The sequence below is a fragment of the Mobula hypostoma genome, chromosome 8 (genome assembly GCF_963921235.1).
Source record: "Mobula hypostoma chromosome 8, sMobHyp1.1, whole genome shotgun sequence".
Taxonomy (NCBI): domain Eukaryota; kingdom Metazoa; phylum Chordata; class Chondrichthyes; order Myliobatiformes; family Myliobatidae; genus Mobula; species Mobula hypostoma.
In genome coordinates, this window is record NC_086104.1 from 4,228,769 (window position 1) to 4,252,397 (window position 23,629).

Genomic DNA, 23,629 nt, shown 5'->3' on the forward strand with positions numbered 1-23,629 from the left:
AATTTAAAAAAGATAGATTGATCTTTTTTGAACAATTAATTGAGAAATATTCTCTTTCATACTTACACTTTCTGCAATATCTTCAAGTTAGACATTTTTTGCAAAAATATTTAAGTAATTTTCCTTACACATTGGAGGCTGACCTATTAGATAATATTATGAGTATGAACCCTTTGATCAAGGGTTCTATTGGAAGAATTTATAATTTATTATTGCAATGGGATAAGCATCCTTTATCTAAGATTAAACAGGATTGGGAAAAGGAACTCAATTTGACTTTTATGACGGAAGATTGGATGCGGATTTTGAAGTTGGTTAACTCTTCTTCAATTTGTACTAGCCATTCATCGATTCAATTTAAAATTGTACATCATTATCATTTGATGAAGGAGAGAATTTCTAAAATCTTTTCTAATGTTGATAGTTATTGTGACAGATGTAAAACTGAGATAGCTACACTGACACATATGTTTTGGTCTTGTTCTATATTGGAACAGTTTTGGAAGTCAGTTTTTTCAACGATTTCTAAAGCACTTAAAATTAATCTACAACCTAATAAAGTAACTGTGCTTTTTGGAATAATTCCTCAAAATATTCATGGTATTTCTGTGTCTGATCAACATGTTATTGCATTTGTTATATCGCTAGCTAGGAGGGCCATTTTGTTGAAGTGGAAGGATACATCACTTTGTCACAATGGTTCTCTCAAGTGATGCTATGTCTTAGTTTGGAGAAAATTAGAAGGCAAATCTTTGAACCTTTATTTGATTTTGAGAAAAGATGGGGCTCATTTGCTCGTTATTATCATTTGAGCTAATTGATAGATTTTTTCCACATCTAATTGTAAATTTTTTGGTATATTTTCTTTTCTTGCTGGCAGTTTGATGTTTATTTTTAGAAGCTTTTTGTATGACACATGGCTCCGGAGTTGTACACCTAATGGGTTCTTTTCTCCCTTTTTCTGCTTAGTAGGTTTTTTTTGCTATCACAAATTTTTTTTCAATCTTTAAGATAATGTCTTTTTTGAAACTTTGTAAGTGTTGTTACATCAATGTACTCGTGTTATTTCTTTTGTATAATACAACAATAAAAAGATTTGAAAAGAAAGAAATTTGGATCAAGTGCAAATTCCACCAGTTTCTGTTCAGCACAGGATGTCAAAGGTAAAGCAGCATTGATAATGATGGGACTGAGACACACGTTGGGATATTGGAGAAGAGGAGGAAGCTGAGAAGCAAAACAGCCTGACTGACCGGCTTTAGGGAGTGATGATCCTCACAGGGACACACTGAATTTTACTCATTTTCACCTTGTCTCTAAATAAACAAAATGAATAAAAATGTCCTTAAATCAGACATACCTGTATTAAATATTCATTCTTATAGACCCTGTGAAGGGAGTTCACTGTCTCCTTCAATTGCTATAGTCTGCCAAGTAAACAATTTATTTTGTGTGATGTGATCTGGGGTTCAAAGCCACTGACAATGATGGAATGATTTCATATCTCCAAGTGAGGGTTGTGATGGCCCTCTGCTGGCATTCCACGTGCTCAGTGTCCTTCTGGGTGATAGAGGTTAGGGCTTTACACAAGAGCTTTCAAAGAAGTGATGAAGGGATCAGCGGTGGAAAGAGCGAGTAGCTTTATGTTCCTCGATGTCAACATCCCTGAAGCTGGCAGCATGGTAGTGTAGTGGTTAGCACAACACTTTACAGTACCAGTGACCCAGGTTCAATTCCCACTGCTGACTGTATGGAGTTCACACATTCTCCCCGTGATGGTGTGGGCCTCCTCCAGATGCTCCTGATTCCTCACACAGTCCAAAGACGTACCGGTTGGTAGGGTAAGTGGTCGTTGTAAATTATCCCATGACTAAACTAGGGTTAAATTGGAGAATAACATGGTCGCGTGGGTCAAAGGGCCGGAAGGGCTACTGCACACTGTATCTCAATTAATAAATAAATAAATAAAAGATCTATCCGGGGTGCAACACATTGGTTCAGTCATGAAGTGGACATGCCAACAGTTCAACGAAAATAGGAGTTTGAGGAGATTTGGTGCGTCACCAAAAGCTCTTGCAAATTTCTACAGAGAGACGGTGGAGAACATTGTGACTTGTTGTACAACAACCTGAGAGAGAGGCTCCAACACACACATTGCAAGAGGGTTGTAGACTCAGCCAGCTGGGGATCAGAACCGTCCCCATCATCGAGGACTATTACAGAGGCAGTACCTCAAGAAGGCGGCATCCACCATTCAGGACCCTCACCACCCAGACATCCCCCTGCTCGTTACTCCCGTCAGGGAGAATCAGAATCGGGTTTAATATCACTGGCATATGTCATCCAGACATCCCCCTGCTCGTTACTCCCGTCAGGGAGAATCAGAATCGGGTTTAATATCACTGGCATACAGTATGTCATGAAATTTGTTGTTTAATGGCTGCAGTACATAATAATTATAAACTATAAATTACAATAAGAAGTTTACATATACAACATACAATAAGTTGTAATTTAAATTAAAGAAGATGTACAAAAAGAGAGCAAAAGAAATAAAAAGTAATGAGGTACGATTCCAGGGTTCACTGTGTACTCAGAAATCTGAGGGCAGACGTGAAGGTGTTCCTGAAATGTTGAATGTGTGTCTTCAGGCTCTTGTAGCACCGTCTATAATGAGTTCTTTGGGCTGGAGAGCATTGGGTTCTGAGGTTTCTCAAGCACCTGAATTGGCTAACTGTTGTTTAATGAAACTTTATAATGACTTCGAGTTCCTTGTATTTTACTTGAAAGATCTGCTCTTTGTAATACTGTTTCCTGGTGTTTCCTGCTTAAACTTGTTAAGGTTAAGGGTTCAGAAATGGTTTCTAAAGTCTGCCATCAGATTTCTGAATGGTCTATTGACACTGTTTTATTATTCATTGTTTCACACTTTTCATTTTGAATTTACAGTAATTTTATGTGTTTGCACTGCATGCCGACCAATACTAACTCTTCCATAGTAACCCCATCATCTGGCACCTTGTCCATCGCCCTCTCTGCCTAAGTGTTCATTGTTAGTGCTGTCAGAGACCCAGTTTCTGACATTCTCTCTGACAGTGTGTTCTGGTATTCCTGCTCTCTGGTCAAAGAGGCCCTGGCACATCCCCTCTGAATCTCTTCCCCCTCACCTTAAGACCAGGTTCTCGAATTTTATCTACCCCTGATATGGGTATGAGTTTTCTGCAGTCTAAATCCTATCTATGTCCCTCATAACACCTCAATCGTCCCCCTTGAGCTCCCCTGCCCAAGGGAGACCAGACTCAGCTTCTCCGATCTCTCCTCATAACAGAACTGTTTCATCCCAGACAACATCCTGGTCGAGCTTTTGTGTTCTCTGACTGTTTCATTCAGATTAATTTCCTTTTCCTTTGAATGTTCAATTCAATATTGTTAAAACAAGATTCAAAATCAAATGTTATTTACCCTTCTGGCGTCAATCTCTGTTGAAAACACGCCCATTTTTTCACATAGCATATTGTTGTTACTAAGATGCAGAATAAGAGTACGAGTATGAGGGTACTGGCGAGAATACTGGCCAAGACTTTCCAAGACCCACCTTCATCTGAAAAATAGCAAAGATTGAGGTAGAGTTTAGCATTGGTAATGTGAATTGCCCTTTGAATGACAGGTTTAATATGTGAACTTTGGAGGCCGATAGTTCTCCCTTAGACATCTCATTAACAGTCAGTAAGGGAGAGAGCGCCGTGCTGAAGGATGGACTTATTGGATTCAATTATCTGTCTAGTTGTATCATTGTGTGGTATGAAGCTGCAGGACCCTACAAAGGATGGTAAAAATCACCGAGATGATCACTGGGGTCTCCCTCCTCCCCTATTTGTGACATTTACCGGGCGTGTCACAGACGAAGAGCCTGAAGCATTGTTGAGGATCCCCACCACCCATCCCACAGTCTCTTTGACCCACTACGGTCAGGAAGGAGGGACAGGAGCATCAGGACTGGGACTGTCAGACTGGGTAACAGCTTCTTCCCTCAGGCTGTGAGACTAATGAATACCGTCATTACTGAGGTCTCGTCACTTGGACAGTTAGCTGATTGCTCTTTACCTGTGCTGTTCACTACCTGCAATTTGAATAATAATATTTTGTTTTATCTGTTGTGTGTGATAAATGTTTTGTGTGTGCACTGTGGTCTGGAGGAACGTTGTGTTGTGTGGTTGTATGCAGTATATGTTTACAGTCAAATCGCAATAAACTTGAACTTAAACTAGAGCAAAGGTGCTTGCGACACTGAAAGGTATGAAAGTAGATAAGTCACCTGGACCACACGGTCAACACCCGAGGGTTCTGAACATTGTGGCTGAAGAGATTGCAGAGGAATTAGTAATGACCTTTCAGGATTCATTCGATTCTGAAATGGTTCTGTAAGACTGTAAAATCGTAAATGTCACTCCATTTATTCCCACTCTTTGCCTCCTGCCAATCAGTCAATTCTCACTCCATGCTAGTACCTTTTCTGTAATACCATTGGCTCTTATCTTGTTAAGCAGCCTCATGTGGAACTTGTCAAAGGCCTTCTGAAAATCCGAGGGCTCGATATCCATCGATTCTCCTTTCTCTACCCTGCCTGTTATTTCCCCAAAGAATTCCACAGATTTGTCAGGAAGGATATCCCCTCAAGGAAACCGTGCTGAGTTTGGCCTGTTTTATCATGTGCCTCCAAATACCCCAACACCTCATCCTTAATAATAGACTCCAACATCTTCCCAACCACTGATATAATTTCCTTTCTTTTGCTTCCTTCCCTTCTTAAAGAGTGGAGTGACATTTTTGGGCCACTTATCCAAGAAGGAATGTCGTGCCATTGGAGAGGGTCGAGAGGACATTCCTGTGAGGATTCAGACACAGATCATTAAATAAACTACAGTGTCCAGTATGTGAGGTAATATACTAATGTGGACTGTGGATTGGTTATAAACAGAAAACAGTCTGTTCAGAACCAGTTTCTGAAACGTTTTAGGATTGTGTGACTCTGAGTGTTGGTGTATCACAGTGAATTGATTGGTGATGTCGGTGAGGGGACTGTGTGATGGATAAAGTTACTCATTGGCAGTGTGGCTATGAGGACGATGTGAGGAGATTTCAGACAGACAGAACAGGTTAGTGAATTGTCAGATGGGAAGAATGAGATTGAAAAGTGTTGGTGTCCAGAGGAACCTGGATGTCCTACTTGTGTAATGAAGGTGATATGTAGGTATGGTGAGTAAATATGTGATAAGCTACATGGCAAAAGGTTTCAGCTACATATTTCTGTAGTGATGTGATATCCTGGTGACTGTGGATCTGGAATATTGTGTGATGGTTTATAAGGTGATGTTCCTTCAGCAGCGTTTCCGTGTATTCCCAATGCACGGCCTCAAAGTTCTCAATACCATCCTGAATATTACTTCCTGGGTCATGGGCCAGTGGATCCCAGGAGTCAGTGGGAAGCTGCATTTCTTCATGGAGCAAAGTACTAACCCTTCAGACATGATCTCTCGTCCTCTCTATTCCTCAAAGAATTTCCCATGTCCGGGGAGTCTAGGACAAGAGGGCATGATTTCAAGATTGAAGGACGACCACTTAGAGCAGAAATGCAGAGAAATAACTTCAGTCAGAGGGTGGTAAATCTGTGGAATGTGTTGCCATGAGAGGCTGTAGAGGCCAAGTCATTGGGTGTATTTAGGACGGAGATAGAAGGGAGATAGAAGGGTTCTTGATTAGCCAGGGTATGAAAGAGTATGGGGAGAAGGCAGGGAATGGGGTTGACTGGAAGAATTGACATGGGCCATGATTGAATAGCGGGGTAGACGCAATGGGCCAAATGACCTGCTTCTCCTCCTGTATCTTATGGTCTTATGGTATTAATAGGTTAGATCTTCATTCCTTAGGATGTAGAAAGTTGAGGGGAGATTTGACAGAGCGATACAAAAGTGAAAGATGTCTGCAGTATACTGAACATTCAAGAGTGACAGGGAAGTGAAGTATGTGCAGTGAAAATTACGACTGAGAATGTGCTCAGGAAGCTTAATGGTCTGAGGGTGGATAAATCTCCTAGACCTGATGGAATGCACCTCGGGTTCTGAAGGAAGTAGCTGGAGAGTTTGCAGAGGCATTAACGATGATCTTTCAAGAATCAATAGAGTCTGGCATTGTCCCAGAAAACTGGAAATTTGCAAATGTTACTCTGCTATTTGAGAAGGGAGGGAGGCAACAGAAAGGAAACTATAGACCTGTTAGCCGGACATCAGTGGTTGGAAAGTTGTTGGACTTGATTGTTAGGGATCAGATTACGGAATACCTGAAGGCACATGACAGGATAGGCCAAATCCAGCATGGATTCCTGAAAGGAAAATCCTTCCTGATAAACCAACTGTAATTCTTTGAGGAAATTACATGCAGGGTACACAAAGGAGATGAAGTAGACATGGTGTACTTGGATTTTCAGAAGGCCCTTGACAAAGTGCCACGCATGAGGCTGCTTAGAAAGATAAGACCCCATAAAATTAGAAGGAAGTTATTAGAATCACTCACAACAAGCTGGAGGAACTCAGCAGGTCGGGCAGCATCCGTGGAAACAATCAGTCGACGTTTCGGGCCTGAACTCTTCATTAGGACTGTAGAGGGAAGGGGCAGAGGCCATAGAAACCATAGAAACTACAGCACAGAAACAGGCCTTTTGGCCCTTCTTGGCTGTGCCGAACCATTTTCTGCCTAGTCCCACTGACCTGCACACGGACCATATCCCTCCATACACCTCCCATCCATGTATCTGTCCAATTTAGTCTTAAATGTTAAAAAAGAACCCGCATTTACCACCTCGTCTGGCAGCTCATTCCATACTCCGACCACTCTCTGTGTGAAGAAACCCCCACTAATGTTCCCTTTAAACTTTTCCCCCCTCACCCTAAACCCATGTCCTCTGGTTTTTTTTCTCCCCTTGCCTCAGTGGAAAAAGCCTGCTTGCATTCACTCTATCTATACCCATCATAATTTTATATACCTCTATCAAATCTCTCCTCATTCTTCTGCGCTCCAGGGAATAAAGTCCCAACCTATTCAACCTTTCTCTGTAACTGAGTTTCTCAAGTCCCGGCAACATCCTTGTAAACCTTCTCTGCACTCTTTCAACCTTATTTATATCCTTCCTGTAATTTGGTGACCAAAACTGAACACAATACTCCAGATTCGGCCTCACCAATGCCTTATACAACCTCATCATAACATTCCAGCTCTTATACTCAATACTTTGATTAATAAAGGCCAATGTACCAAAAGCTCTCTTTACGACCCTATCTAGCTGTGACGCCACTTTTAGGGAATTTTGTATCTGTATTCCCAGATCCCTCTGTTCCACTGCACTCCTCAGTGCCTTACCATTAACCCTGTATGTTCTACCTAGGTTTGTCCTTCCAACGTGCAATACCTCACACTTGTCAGTATTAAACTCCATCTGCCATTTTTTAGCCCATTTTTCCAGCTGGTCCAAGTCCCTCTGCAGGCTCTGAAAACCTTCCTCACTGTCTACTACACCTCCAATCTTTGTATCATCAGCAAATTTGCTGATCCAATTTACCACATTATCATCCAGATCATTGATATAGATGCCAAATAACAATGGACCCAGCACTGATCCCTGTGGCAGACCACTAGTCACAGGCCTCCACTCGGAGAAGCAATTCTCTACTACCGCTCTTTGGCTTCTTCCATCGAGCCAATGTCTAATCCAATTTACCACCTCTCCATGTATACCTAGCGACTGAAATTTCCTAACTAACCTCCCATGCGGGACCTTGTCAAAGGCCTTACTGAAGTCCATGTAGACAATATCCACTACCTTCCCTTCATCCACTTTCCTGGTAACCTCCTGGTAGGCCCTATAAAGAAGGTGGGGGGAGGGTGGGAAGGAGAAGGCTGGTAGGTTCCAGGTGAAAAACCAGTAAGGGGAAAGACAAAGGGGTGGGGGAGGGGAAGCAGGGAGGTGATAGGCAGGAAAGGTGAAGAAAGAATAGGGGAAAACACAATGGGTAGTAGAAGGAGGCGGAACCATGAGGGAGGTGATAGGCAGCTGGGGGAGGGGACAGAGTGACATAGGGATAGAGGAAGGGAGGAGGAGGGAATTACCGGAAGTTGGAGAATTCTATGTTCATACCAAGCATGCTTGGAGTATTGGCTAGTTGGCAGAAAACCACGTGGAAATAAAGGGATCCTATTCTGGCTGGCTGCCGCTTACCAGTGGAGTTCCACAGGGGTCGGTGTTGGGACCGCTGCTTTTTACAATGTACGTCAATGATTTGGACCATGGTATTAATGATAAAAAGATAGGTGTAGAAGTGGGTAGTGTTGAGGAAACAGAGAGCCTGCAGAAAAACTTAGGTAGTTTAGGGGAATGGGCAAAGGAGTGGCAAATCAAATACAATGTTAGAAAGTGTATAGTCATGCACTTTGGTGGAAGAAACAAACAGGCAGTATATTACTTAGGTGAGGAGAGAAATCAAAATGCAGAAATGCAAACGGACTTTGGAGTACTTGTGCAAGATACCCTAAAGGTTAACCTCCAGGTTGAGTCGGTTGTGGAGAAGGTGAATACAATGTGGGCATTCACTTCTGGAGGTATAGAACATAAGACCGGGGATATGGGGTACCGCAAGGCTCAGTGCTGGGACCCCAGTTTACAATATATATTAATGACTTGGATGAGGGAATTAGATGCAGCATCTCCAAGTTTGCGGATGACACGAAGCTGGGTGGCAGTGTTAGCTGTGAGGAGGATGCTAAGAGGATGCAGGGTGACTTGGATAGGTTGGGTGAGTGGGCAAATTCATGGCAGATGCAATTTAATGTGGATAAATGTGAAGTTATCCACTTTGGTGGCAAAAATAGGAAAACAGATTATTATCTGAATGGTGGCCGATTAGGAAAAGGGGAGGTGCAACGAGACCTGGGTGTCATTATACATCAGTCATTGAAAGTGGGCATGCAGGTACAGCAGGCGGTGAAAAAGGCAAATGGTATGCTGGCATTTATAGCGAGAGGATTCGAGTACAGGAGCAGGGAGGTACTACTGCAGTTGTACAAGGCCTTGGTGAGACCACACCTGGAGTATTGTGTGCAGTTTTGGTCCCCTAATCTGATGAAAGACATCTTTGCCATAGAGGGAGTACAAAGAAGGTTCACCAGATTGATTCCTGGAATGGCAGGACTTTCATATGAAGGAAGACTGGATGAACTGGGCTTGTACTCATTGGAATTTAGAAGATTGAGGGGGGATCTGATTGAAACGTATAAGATCCTAAAGGGATTGGACAGGCTAGATGCAGGAAGATTGTTCCCGATGTTGGGGAAGTCCAGAACGAGGGGTCACAGTTTGAGGATAGAGGGGAAGCCTTTTAGGACCGAGATTAGGAAAAACTTCTTCACACAGAGAGTGGTGAATCTGTGGAATTCTCTGCCACAGGAAACTGTTGAGGCCAGTTCATTGGCTATGTTTAAGAGGGAGTTAGATATGGCCCTTGTGGCTACAGGGGTCAGGGGGTATGGAGGGAAGGCTGGGGCGGACTTCTGAGTTGGATGATCAGCCATGATCATAATAAATGGCGGTGCAGGCTCGAAGGGCCGAATGGCCTACTCCTGCACCTATTTTCTATGTTTCTATGTTTCTATGTTTCTATGATGTTGAGGCTCTATGAGGCACTTATGAGACCACATTTGGAGTATTGTGTGCAGTTTTGGGCTCTTTATTTTAGAAAGCATATACAGACATTGGAGAGGTTTCAGAGAAGATTCACGAGATTGATTCCAAGAATGAAAGGGTTACCGTATTAGGAACGTCTGGCAGCTCTTGGGCTGTATTCCCTGGAGTTCAGGAGAATGAGGGGGGATCTCATAGAAACATTTTGAATGATAAAAGGCCTGAATAGATTAGATGTGGCAAAGTTATTTCCTACGGTAAGGGAGTCTAGGACAAGAGGGTATTACTTCAGGATTGAAGGACGTCCATTTCGAACAGAGATGTAAAGAAGTTAGTCAGAGAGTGGTAATCTGTGCACTTTGTTGGCATAATGGCTGTAGAGGCCAAGTCATTGGGTGTATTTAAGCCAGAGATAGGTAGGTTCTTGATTAGCCAGGGCATCAAAGGATATGGAGTGAAATCAAGGAAGTGGGAATGACTGGAAGAATTGGATCAGCCCATGATTGAATGGAGGAACAGACTCGATAGGCCGAATGGCCTACTAAGTCTGCTCCTATATCTTATGGTCATATGGTTTAAAATTGTAGGCAGTATAGATAGGGTCAATGCAAACAGGCTTTTTCCACTGTGGTTGGGTGGAACTACCACTGGATGACAGGAATTGAGGGTGAAGGTGAAAAGTTTAAAGGGAACATGAGGGGAATCTTCACTAAGAGGGTGGTGAGAGTGTGGAACGAGCTGCCAGCACAAGTAGTGCATGCAAGGTCGATTTCAACATTTACGAGAAGTTTGGATAGGTACATGGATGATCGGGGAGTGGAAGTTGCTATACAGGTCAATGGGAGTAAGCAGTTTAAATGGTTCAGCACAGACTAGATGGGCTGAAGGGCCTACTGTACTTTTCCGTGACTCAATGACTCTAATAATGTTCTTTCTGCCATTAATTGTCTTCTCTTATTTACTTTGTATTTAATGGCCAGTCTATTTCTTTCACACACATCATTTTATCCTCTTTTCTCGTCTACTTGTTCTGACTGTTTTTCGGATTGGTAACATCACCCAGTTCTGACAACTCACACCCACAGGGTGAGCTCTTAGTAAATTGGTTTATTATTGTCACACGTACTGAGGTATAGAGAAAAACCTGTTCATCCACAAAATGACTTGCCAAGAATTTCTATATTGCATTTCACCGTGATTCTCCGACACCATCTTGCATCCAAGACCAAGTCGGTGCTGTCTTTCATTGATTCTACAATGGTGATTATTCTGTTGTGGATTTGTTGAGTATGCCCGCAAGAAAATAAATCTCAGGGTGACAAATATGGACTTCGATAATAAATTTACTTCGATCTTTGAAGAGATGTTAATTGTTAAATAGTTTTTTGAGCCGGCGTTTAAAACGGTTAACTGATTCTGCATCTCTTAATGTTTTATGTTTTGAATTCCACAGTTTTGGGGCTTTTGAAGGAGATGGTTGAGATTTAAGAGACCCTGATCTATGAATCTGAACACTGAACAGTTTCTCCTTTTCTCTCCTGTGATAACACACTCCACATTGACATTTATTTTCAAATATCCAACTGGACACACAGAGCAGACGATCAGTCACTATGTTGGTGCTCCCCACCCATGAGTTAGGGGCCACAGTGCTCTGGATCGTGTCCCAGTGATGGGGCTCCAGTATTACACTGTGTGTTCTTCAGTACAATGTGCCCAGCCACGGGAAGTGAGTGGTGTTGGAATAACTCCCAATGCAGGAACACACTGCTGAATAAATAGAACTTGTACTCACTGGTTACGATGAGCTGGGTGCCGTTCCCGTCGATGTCTCCCCACACTCTGCAGTAATAGACGGCAGAATCACTGTGCACCACGTCTGTGACTGTCAGGGTGAAGCTGCTGTTGGACGTGTCTCTGTAGGACTGGAACCTCCCAGTGAAACCCCGTCCCCTCTCTGGGCTGCCTCCTGCCCTGTGTGTTAAAACCCACTCCATGTCCTGCCCAGGTAGTTTCCGATACCAGTGGACGTCGGTGTCTTCCAGCCTGGTTTTGCTCATGGTACACCATAACCACGCCGTGTGACGCTCAGTGACACGCTGTATGCTCGGGGACTGGATAAGGACAGGAACGTCTGCACCTGTAAGGGAGAAGATCGTCACTTCAACCCCAGCTTGAAGCAGACATCTTTTGTTACATGACCTCTAGTGAAAGTACAAACACTTTATTGCTTCTGATATTAATATTATGTTGCAGCTGTTCCCGAGTTTACAGAGTTCAGGTGAGACCAATGATGGGTGATAAATATGTGCTTCAGGTAATGACCACCCACTTCGAATTGAACCTGGAACAGTACAGAACTGGACAGGACATCTGGCCTTGATGTTGTGACGACTTTGATGCTCATTTATGTTAAATATCCTCCTCCTATGTATCATTCATATCCCTCCATTCCGTTTGTATTCACGTGTCCATCTAACATCCTCTTAAAGTCAAACAAACTCCTTTCTCCACTACTATCTCAGTAACCTGTTCCAGACAGATACAGCAGATTCTGGTTCACTGGGCTGTCGGTTAATCGGGGAGCTATTTATTTGGGACATCTCTTAAATAACAAAAACTAATTGAGAAAATAGACAGGATTCACTTTGTTTATTTGGGACACTATGTTGATTCATTGGGACAGAAAGTTGTTGCTTAACAGTTTGTAACGAGTGTCCGTAGCGTGCACTTGTAAGACCGTTAGACAACACTGCTTCGAGTGAATAGTTTTTAAGTAGCATCAAAGCATGTGCTTTTGTTCAAAAAGCGGTGATATTGTCACTGATAGTTGATGAGAAATAAGCAGTAAGACAATTCAGAACTGTTTCGCCCATTGCCTATGTACATATAAACTCGTCCCTCACATGAGCTTTAAACTGTCCCCTGCTCGAAACTTAAAATCATGTCTGGTGTTTGACATTTCTACCACGAGGGAGAACAACCCGAGATTGACCAAGCTTTCCTTGTAATTCATTCCCTCTAATCCAGGCAGCGTCCCAGTGAACCTCATCTGCAGTCTTTCCACAGTCTCACATCATTACTACAACGGGAACTGTATGCAATACCCGAAGTGGATCTGACTCAAATTCATATATCTGCAACGTGATTTGGAGTCATGGAGCAATACAGCACAGAAACTGGCCCTTCAGCCCCTCTAGTCTGTGCCAACATGATTTTCTGCCTAGACCCATCTACCAGCACCCAGAGCACAGCCCTCCAGACCTGTTATATTGATGTTTCTATCCAAACTTCTCTTAAAGTTGCAACTGAGCGTAATCCACTGCTTTCACTGGCAGCTCATTCCACCTTCTCAGAATCCTCTGAAAGAAGAAGTTTCTCTTCAGTTTCCCTTTAAATATCTCACCTTTCACCCTTAATCCATGACCTCTAGTTCTAGTCTTACCTCATCTCAGTGGAATAAACATGTTTGCATTTACTCTGTCTATATCCCTCATAATTTTGTGTACCTCCATCAAATCTACGCTCCAGGGAATAAAATCCTAATGTATTCAACCTTTCCCTGTTCCTCAGGTCCTCAAGTCCTGGTTCAAAGGTTGATTTTATTTTCGAAGTATACAGTACAATACAACTCTGATATTCGTCTTGGCAACACCTGTGTAAATTTTGTCTGCACTCTTTCAAACTGAGGGTAGGTGACCGGAACTATACACAATACTTGCTCAAAGGATGCAATGTTGAGTCTGTATCGGGCATTGGTCAGACTGCTTTTGGAATATGGTCTCAGCCCGAAACGACGACTGTACTTTTCTCCACAGATTCTGCCTGGCCAGTTGAGTTCCTCCAGCATTTCCTGTGTGTTGCTTGGAAGATGGTGAGCAGTTTTGAGCCCTTATCTACAAAAGGATGTGCTGGCATTGGAGAGGAGATTCATGAGAATGATCCCAGGAATGAAAGGGTTAACATTTGTGGTTCTGGGCTTGTACTCATAGGAGTTTAGTAGAATGAAGGGGAATCTCACTGTAACCTATCAAATACTGTAAGGCCTAAATAGGCTGGACGTGGAAATGGCCAGGCAGCATCTGTAGGAAGAGGTGCAGTCGATGTTTCAGGCCGAGACCCTTCGTCAGGACTAACTGAAGGAAGAGTGAGTAAGGGAAACGTCGACTGCACCTCTTCCTACAGATGCTGCCTGGCCTGCTGCGTTCACCAGCAACTTTGATGTGTGTTGCTTGAATTTCCAGCATCTGCAGAATTCTTGTTGTTGTGGACGTGGAAATGATGTCTCCTATAGTGGGGCAGTCAAGAAGACTGGAGGGTGGCTGGTGTTGCTTCATTGTTCAAGAAGGCTAGTGTGGTAGGCCAGGGAACTACAGGCCGGTGAGCCTGAATTCTGTGATAGGGAAGTTACTGGAGGGAATTCTGAGGGTCAACACACTCAGTGGTGGAGGAACTCAGCAGGTTAGGGGACATCCACAGAGAGGATTAAACAATCAACATTTCAGGATGAGACCCTTCAGCGAGGCTGGGAAAGAAGGGGGAAGAAGCCAGAATAGGAAGGTGGAAGGGGAGGGAATACAAGCTGCAGGTGACACGTGAGACCAGGCGAGAGGGAAGTTAGAGGTGATATGAGAATCTGGGAGGTGATGGGAGGAAGAGGTAGAGAGCTGAGGAAGAAGGGTCTGATTGAAGAGGAGAGTACGGCCCAACATCACTTAGATAGTCAAGGCTTGATCAGAAAATGGATGGGCTATCAGCAGACTTGATGGGCTGAGTGGCCTAATTCTGCTACAATGTTTCATGGTCTTATGGGCTGATCAGAAATGGCCATGGTTTTGTGCATGGGAGGTCATGTTTTAACAACATTTTTGCTGTTTCTCAAAGAAGTAACTAAAGGGGTAGATGTTGTCTATGTGGACTTTAGTAAGGCCTTTGACAAGCTCCTGCAAATCAGGATGGCCTGTAAGGTAGGGTTGCATGGGATTCAGGGGGAGCTAGAGAGGTGGATTCAGAATTGGCGCAATGATAGGAAGCAGAGGGTGATGGCTGCAGGTCGATTCTCCGACTGAATTCTGATTAACAAAGTTACTGATGATACTAAATTAAGGGAATTTGTTGATGGTGAAGTAGATTACAATGAATTACTGTTAGAGAGTTTAGGACTGATCAAACACAAAGTAGGCAAAGAGCTCAAAACTAGTTACTGCATTTATTTAGTAAATTTAGGGGGAGCTGTTCCTCACTATGTCTCCACCAACGTACAGTTACAATTGAAATTTATAGACTAAATCTAATCACACTTGGCCAGCTGGTCTCCAGACACCGTTTCTATAATTTACACAACATTAGCACCTATACAATCGGTTCCTCATTGATTGCAAGGAGATCTGGATCATCGGCGATGGGATGAGGAATGACGATAAACCCGATGTTCCAATGTTTTTAAAGCGCTGGGACGAATCAGAAAGGTTGTGTACAGGCCGAATCGAGACGTCGTGGTCCAGGTACTGGAGCATACTGAAATGACTGAAACTGATGTTTGGATGATGATTTTGGTGCTGGGCTGAGGAACTGGGGATATAAAAAAATCATTTTGAACCTATGTAACCTCTGGCTAAAAGAATAATTGGGACTGAATAGGAATTTTTGAACTGAAGTAAACTCTGTCTTCAGCAGTTAGCTAAGACAGGCTCATTTCCAGTTCTCCTCGGCTTGTAGAGAGACATTGAGAGTTTGATAACATTGTACATTGTGCCCTCGTTTGAGTAAAAGAAGGAGGACTCACCGATAAGGACAGGAATGAACATCCATCTGTAATTAATTCAGGGCCTAGCAAAGGGAATAAGTGATACGGACTGGATAACACTTCCATCTGTAATTAAACCTTGATCTAGCAGACTCTCTTAGCTGTAACTAAGCTTCACACCAACAGACGTGGTGTGCGTACCAGTTCAAATGACATTTTGCAACAGTAATGTTTGGGGCTTACTATGTATAAATATACGGCTGTAACCAGAGAGAGTAGGCCCACTTGTCGGATGGTGGCAGTACTTATGTGCCTTCCTTCTGACAACTGTGTCTCAAACTCCTGCAGGAGCGTGCACAATAAACTGTTGTTAACTATAAGAAGCTGGTCTCCCGAGTTTTATTCAGATTCGACTTTAACAGGGCCACATTGAAAAGGTCAGGCTGTCGGTGCCCAAGGTGAGGGTAAGCCCAGTAATTTCTAAGGGAGGGACATGTTCAGAACAACTTTGTGGGCTGAGGGGCCTGTACTGTGCTGTAGGTTTTCTATGTTTCTATGTCCTTGAAAGTGAGTCCATAGCTTGTGGGAACAGTTCAGTGATGGGGAAAGTGAAGTTATAAGACCATAAGAACATAAGATATAGGAGCAGACGTAGGCCATTCAGCCCATCAAGTCTGCTCCGCCATTCAATCATGGGCTGATCCAATTCTTCCAGTCATCCTCACTCCCCTGCCTTCTCCCCATACCCCTTGATGCCCTGGCTAATCAAGAGCCTATCCATCTCTGCCTTAAATACACCCAATGACTTGGCCTCCACAGCCGCTCATGGCAGCAAATTCCACAGATTTACCACCCCCTGACTAAAGTAATTTCTCCGCATCTCTGTTCTAAATGGACGTCCTTCAATCCTGAAGTCATGCCCTCTTGTCCTAGACTCCCTACCATGGGAAATAACTTTGCCATATCTAATCTGTTCAGGCCTTTTAACATTCGGAATGTTTCTATGAGATCCCCATCATTCTCCTGAACTCCAGTGAATACAGCCCAAGAACTGCCAGACGTTCCTCATACGGTAACCCTCTCATTCCTGGAATCATTCTTGTGAATCTTCTCTGAACCCTCTCCAATGTCAGTATGTCCTTTCCAAAATAAGGAGACCAAATCTGCACACAATACTCCAGGTGTGGTCTCACAAGTGCCTTATAGAGCCTCAACATCACATCCCTGCTCTATATTCTATACCTCTAGAAATGAATGCCAACATTGCATTCGCCTTCTTCACAACCGACTCATCCTGGAGGTTAACCTTTAGGGTATCCGGCACAAGGACTCTCAAGTCCCTTTGCATCTCTGAATTTTGAATTCTTTCTCCACCTAAATAATAGTCTGCCCGTTTATTTCTTCCACCAATGTGCATGACCATACACTTTCCAACATTGTATTTGATTTGCCACTTCTTTGCCCATTCCTCTAAACTATCTAAGTCTCTCTTCAGACTGTCTGTTTCCTCAACATTACCTGCTCCCCCACCTATCGTTGTGTCATTGACAAATTTAGCCACAAATCTATCAATTCCACAGTCCAAGTCATTGACATACATCGTAAAAAGCAGCGGTCCAAACACGGAACCCTCTGGAGCTCCAAAGGTAACCAGCAGTCAGCCAGAATAGGATCCCCTTTATTCCCACTCTCTACTTTCTGCTGATAAACCAATGCTCCACCCATGCTAGTAACTTCTCTGTAATTCTATGGGCTCTTTTCTTGCTAAGCAGCCTCATGTGCGACACCCTGTCAAAGGTCTTCTGAAAATCCAAGTACACCACATCAGCTGCATTTCCTTTGTCTACTCTGCCTGTAATTACCTCAAAAAATTGCAGTGGGTTACTCCAGCAGGATTTTCCTTTCAGGAAACAATGCTGGCTTTGGCCTATCCTGTCATGTGCCTTCAGCTACTACATAATCTCATCCCTAACAATCGATTCCAACAACTTTCTAACCACTGATGTCAGTCTAACAAGTCTATAGTTTCTTTTCTGCTGCCTCCCACACTTCTTAAATAGTGGAGTAACATTTGCAATTTTCCAGTCATCTAGTACAATGGCAGAATCTATCGATTCTTGAAAGATGATTGTTAATGCCTCCACAATCTCTCCAGCTACTTCCTTCAGAACCAGAGGGTGTATTCCATCAGGTCCAGGAGATTTACCCATCCTCAGACCATTCAGCTTCCTGAACACCTTCTCAGTCGTAATTTTCACTTCACAAACTTCACTTCCCTGACACTCTTGAATGTCCGGTATACTGTAGACGTCTTCCACTGTGAAGACTGATGCAAAATACGCATTCAGTTCCTCTGCCATCTCTGCATCTCTCATTACAATATCTCCAGCATCATTTTCTATTTGCCCTGTATCTACCCTCGACTCTCTTTTACCCTTTATATACTTAAAAAAGCTTTTAGTTTCTTCTTTGATATTAGTCGCCATCTTCCTTTCATAATCCATCTTTTCCTTCCTAATGAGCTTCTTAGTTTCCTTCCGCAGATTTTTAAAAGCTTCCCAATCCTCCATCTTCCCATTAGCTCTGGCTTCCTTGTATGCCTCTCTTTTGCTTTTACTCTGGTTCTGACTTCAGTTGTCAGCCACAGTAGTGTCCTTCTTCCATTCGAAAATTGCTTCTTATTTGGAATATACCTGTCTTGCACTTGCCTCATTTTTCGCAGAAACTAGCCATTTCTGCTCTGCTGTACCTCCTGCTAGTGTCCCTTTCCAGTTAACCTTGGCAAGCTCCCCTCTCACACCATTGTAATTTCCTTTATTCCACTGAAATTTCGACACATTGGAATTTAGTTTCTTCTTCTCAAATTTGAAAGTGAACTCGATCATATTGTGATCACTGTTCCCTAAGGGTTCCTTAACGTTAAGCTCTCTTATCACCTCTGGATCATTGCACAGCTCCCAATCGAGCACAGTGGATCCCCTAGTGGGCTCAATAACAAGCTCTTCTAAAAAGCTATCACTCAGAAATTCAACAAGTTCTCTCCCTTGAGGTCTAGCACTGGCCTGGTTTTCCCAATGCACTTTCATGTTAAAATCCCCCACAATTATCATAACATTGCCTTTCTGACATGCCTTTTCTATCCCCTGCTGTAATTTGTAATCTATGTCTCAGCTGCTGTTTGGAGACCTCCACACAACTGCCATTAGGGTCCTTTTACACTTGCCATTTTAATGAAACCCAAAAAGACTCTACAATTTCCGATCCTGAACCATCCCCTTCTAATGATTTAATATTATTTCTTATACACAGAGCCACACCACCCGCTCTGCCTGATAACTTATCTTTCCAATACATCGTATGTCATTGGAAATTCAGCTCCCAAAGGCAGCCAGTCTTTAGCTAAGTTTCAGAGATAGTCACAATGTCATACATGTAGCTGAATTTCAAGATTATCCATTTTATTTCTTATGCTGCGTGCATTCAAATATAACACTTTCAGTCCAGTATTTGTTACTTTCTGTTTTAACTGCACCACACCTCTATTGCCCTGTAACTCATTGTACTAGCTGTGATTATGCCTCATCTCCTGCCTGTCTTTTCTATCATCTCTGTTGCACACTATCTTTGATTTATTTCTGTTTTCCCGTTCCTCAGTTCTATCACTCTGGTTCCCATCCCCCTGCCAAATTAGTTTAAACCCTCCCTTGTACTATTTGTACTATGAATGGTAGAGAACCAGGGAAAGTAATGGAACAGAGGGATTTTTGGAGTGCATGTGTATAGTTTTTTGAAAGTGGCATCACAGGTAAGACAGCTTGGTGAAGAAAGTGTTTAGCCATCAGACAGGACATTGAATGTAAGGGATGAGAGAGTATGTTCTACATGTGTAAATTATCGGTGAGCCTTGTGTACAGTTTTGGTCACTCTTTTAGCAGAAGGACATTGTCAAGCTGGAAACAGTGCTGAAGAGATTTATGGGGATGCTGCCTGGATGAGAGGGCCTGAGTTATAGGGAGAGATTGGCCACACTGCAAGACCGGAGAACGAGAGGTGACCTCAGAGAAGTTTATAAAATCATGAAGAGTATGGATAGTTTGGACAGTCCAGTCGTTTCCCAAGAGTTGGGGTGTCCAAACCTTGAAGAGACAGGTACAAGATAAGAGGCATTAAAAGAGACCTGAGGGGTAACTTCTTTACAGTGGGGTTACTTAGTACCTGGAACGAGATGTCAGAGGAAGAGGTCGAGATGGTTCCAACTGCAACCTCCGGTAATTTCAATAGGTGCTTGGAGGTTTATGGTCAAAACGCAGGGAGGATGCTGTACTCAGCATTGACCAGTCAGGCTGAAGGGCCTTTGTTCGTGCTGTAATACTTTGTGACTAACGCCACAGACGCTAGTGAATGAAACCTTGCTTTTCAAGATGTATTGAGGGCCTTGGTTCAGAGAAAGAAGGTGTATAGCAGATATAGGCAGGTAGGAACAAATGAGGTGCTTATGGTGTATAAGAAATGCAAGAGAACACTTAAGAAAGATATCAGGAAGGCTAAAAGAAGGCATGAAGTTGCAGACAAGGTGAAGGAGAATCCTAAGGGATCCTACAGATATTTTAAGTATGGTAACTTTTCATGTTTTCCAGCATTGAAACAAAGAGGATTTAATTTGGCTCTTTAGACACTGGTCAACAGAAAAGACTTTATCGTTTCAAAGTGAAAACAAATTTCTACAAATTGGCCTAAATTAATTGCAGTCAATAAACACAAAATAACTGATTGCATAATTACTCATTCCTTCAAGTTTGTATTTTCTAGATTGTGAGTGAACATCCCTTTTCAAGTCCAGCCACAAATTCTCAATTGGTTTGAGGTCTGGACTCTGACTTGGTCACTCCAGGACATCAACTTTGTTGTTTTTAAGCCATTCCTATGCAGCTCTGGCTTTATGCTTAGTGTCATTGTCTTGCTGGAAAACAAATCTTCTCCCAAGTTGCAGTTCTACTACAAACTGCATCATGTTTTCCACAAGGATTTATTTTACCCTCTACCTTCACAAGCCTTCCAGGGCCTGCTGCAGTGAAGAATCCCCACGACATGATGTAGCTACCACCATGCATCATGGGAGGGATGGTGTGTTTCTGATGATGTGCTGAGTTTGGCTTATGCCAAACATAACATTTAGTCTGATGGCCAAAATGTCAATTTTGATTTCATCAGGCCCTTCTTCCAGCTGATTTCAGAGTCATCTCTATGCCTGACTCACAACACGATGCAGGAACTCAGCAGGTCGGGCGGCATCCGTGGAAACGATCAGTCAACGTTTCGGGCCAGAACCCTTCGTCAGGACTGAAGAGGGAGGGGGCAGAGGCCCTATAAAGAAGGTGGGGGGAGGGTGGGAAGGAGAAGGCTGGTAGGTTCCAGGTGAAAAACCAGTAAGGGGAAAGATAAAGGGGTGGGGGTGGGGGAGGCAGGGAGGTGATAGGCAGGAAAGGTGAAGAAGGAATAGGGGAAAACACAATGGGTAGTAGAAGGAGGCGGAACCATGAAGGAGGTGATAGGCAGCTGGGGGAGGGGACAGAGTGAAATACGGATAGAGGAAGGGAGGGGGAGGGAATTACCAGAAGTTGAAGAATTCTATGTTCATACCAAGGGGCTGGAGACTACCTAGACGGTATATGAGGTGTTGCTCCTCCAACCTGAGTTTAGCCTCATCATGGCAGTAGAGGAGGCCATGTATGGACATATCTGAATGGGAGTGGGAAGCAGAGTTGAAGTGGGTGGCTACTGGGGGATCCTGTCTGTTGTGGCGGACGGAGCGGAGGTGCTCGATGAAGCGGTCCCCCAATCTGCGTCGGGTTTCACTGATGTAGAGGAGGCCGCACTGGGAGCACCGGATGCAATAGATGACCCCAACAGACTCACAAGTGAAGTGTTGCCTCACCTGGAAGGACTGTTTGGGGCCCTGAATGGCGGCAAGAGGGGAGGTGTAGGGGCAGGTGTAGCACTTATGCTTACAGGGATAAGTGCCAGATGGGAGATCCGTGGGGAGGGACGTGTGGATCAGGGAGTCGCGGAGGTACCGATCCCTGCGGAAAGCGGAGAGGGGTGGAGAGGGAAGGAAGATGCAGAAGGCAATAGGTGAAGCCAGGTGGGTGGGAAAGATAACAGTCTGGAAAAGAAGGAATCTGACAGGAGAGAGTGGACCATAGGAGAAAGGGAAGGAGGAGGTGACTCGGGGGGGAGGTGATAGGCAGGTGAGAAGAGGTAAGAGGCCAGAGTGCAGAATAGAAGAGGGGGGTGTCTTCCTGCAGACATTGAAAAAAACAGAGTGAAATACACAATACTCGGGGTGGATTCAGCAGATCTGGCAGCATTTCTGATGAGCAAAGAAGAGTCAACATTTTGACCCAAGACCTTTCATTAGGGTGTCAGCCCAAAATGTTCACTCTTTCATCCTCTCCATAGATGTTGTCTGATCTATTGAGTTCCTCCAGAATTTTGTGAGTTTAGCTGGACTTTTACCAGGGTACAAATGTCAAATACTGGAGTGCATAGGTTTAAGATGAGAGGGGGAAAGTTTATTGATGTTCTCCAAAGCTAGCACATATTTTCTTAGATAAGGGGACAAAATCTCCTCAGAATACATTATTTTAATCATGCCTGCAGTCCAGTCGATGTCCTGTTTTATTCAGATGGCATCTGCTCTTCCTCTGGATGCTTTTGTTTTCCAGCACCTGAGTCCGTACAATGGTCATCCCCCACCTTGCATTCGTCTATTCACAGACACGGACATCACTGGCAATACCAGCATTTATCCTCTTTCCCTGATTAATCCTGAACTCAGGAGCCAGTGAATAATCATCCACTTTGATCAGTTAAAAAAATCAGTTTGTCCCACTCATTATTCTGCAGCAGAAACTAATATTTACAGGTATTTCTATAAAACTGAAAACATGGCGTCATTGTTATTTGTACAGAGACATGACAAGAAATACAACCAACATGAAGTACTCACTGGTCACATTCAGCTGGGTTCCGTTTCCAAAGACCTTCCCCCAAATGCCACAGATGTAAAGTTTAGAGTCGGTGAGCTTCACGTTGCTGATGGTCAGTGAGTAGCTGTTAGTGGTGACATTCCTGGAAAGCTGAAATCGATCGGAGAAGCCCCGTGACCTGTCAACTCTGCCATCAGCACAAAGAGTAACTAAAAATACTTTAACTGTCTGTTTATTGCGTGATTTGTACCAGTGTACATCATATTTATCCACAGTGTATTCCACATTGTCACTCTCCAGGACACACTGTATCTGCACCGTTCCACCTTCACGCACCTTCACAACTCCAGGTGATTGGATCAGGACTGTCCCTGCATTTACACCTGTGGGTAGTAAACAACTGAAGGTCAGGGCAGATGAAGAACCACAAACACAATCATAATAATTTGAAATTTACAAAAATATTTATGAATATTTTGTGCATTAAATATCAACTTGCAGTGTAACTGTTTCCATCCTGAGCTCAGTTCTTTCATTTTGTTCTGAACCGACCTACAATCTCCTGGTTGCTGCGGCCAGCACAGAAGTAGAAATATTGAATGTGAATGCACAAATCCTGGCCAATGTAAAACATTATAGACTGCACTCAGAATTGCAAATGTCACTAGGGTAAAGATGGCGCCGGTAACTGGCAACTCTGCGCGTGCTCTCCCAAGCAAGCTGCTCTCTACACTATCCTATACCCGAGAAACCCTTCTAAACCTCCAATTTGCTATATCTAGCAAGATCAACAGCACCCTGGCGAAACTACTGACCCACCTGGAGATCACCACGCCAAAATTGCTTCCTCAACTCCAGACCACACCTGGACCCGACCAGCGAGGCCCACCACGTTCCCGGAGACCCGCGGCTTGCTACCGTGCCGGAGCGCTTGGAGACGCGGCCCATTCCGACCAGCACCTCTCCGGAGCAGACGACCACACAGAAGTGACGGCCGAGACCTCAAGGTGCGCCCAGACGCTTCCCCAGAGTGACCACTGTCAAGCCCCATTGGTGGCCATCCACAGCTGCCGGAAGTGATGCCTCCGCCTCCGACCTCAGAAGTCGAGCCTGAGAGCTCAGGTGGATTGGAGGCCTCCGCAACCAGGACTCAGCTCACTGACTTGT

The 23,629-nt window shown here is 43.7% G+C and overlaps 1 protein-coding gene across 1 annotated transcript in view; it reads right to left on the reverse strand.

The window, feature by feature from the left end:
- Positions 1-23,629, reverse strand: part of LOC134350038 (uncharacterized) — a 323,883-nt gene that overhangs the window by 18,113 nt on the left and 282,141 nt on the right. Inside the window, exons 4-5 of the mRNA XM_063054948.1 lie at positions 11,523-11,867; positions 3,463-3,601 (exon numbers count right to left, since the gene is read on the reverse strand). Of these exons, the coding sequence (XP_062911018.1) occupies positions 3,463-3,601; positions 11,523-11,867 (484 nt within the window). The remainder of the gene's footprint in view (positions 1-3,462; positions 3,602-11,522; positions 11,868-23,629) is intronic.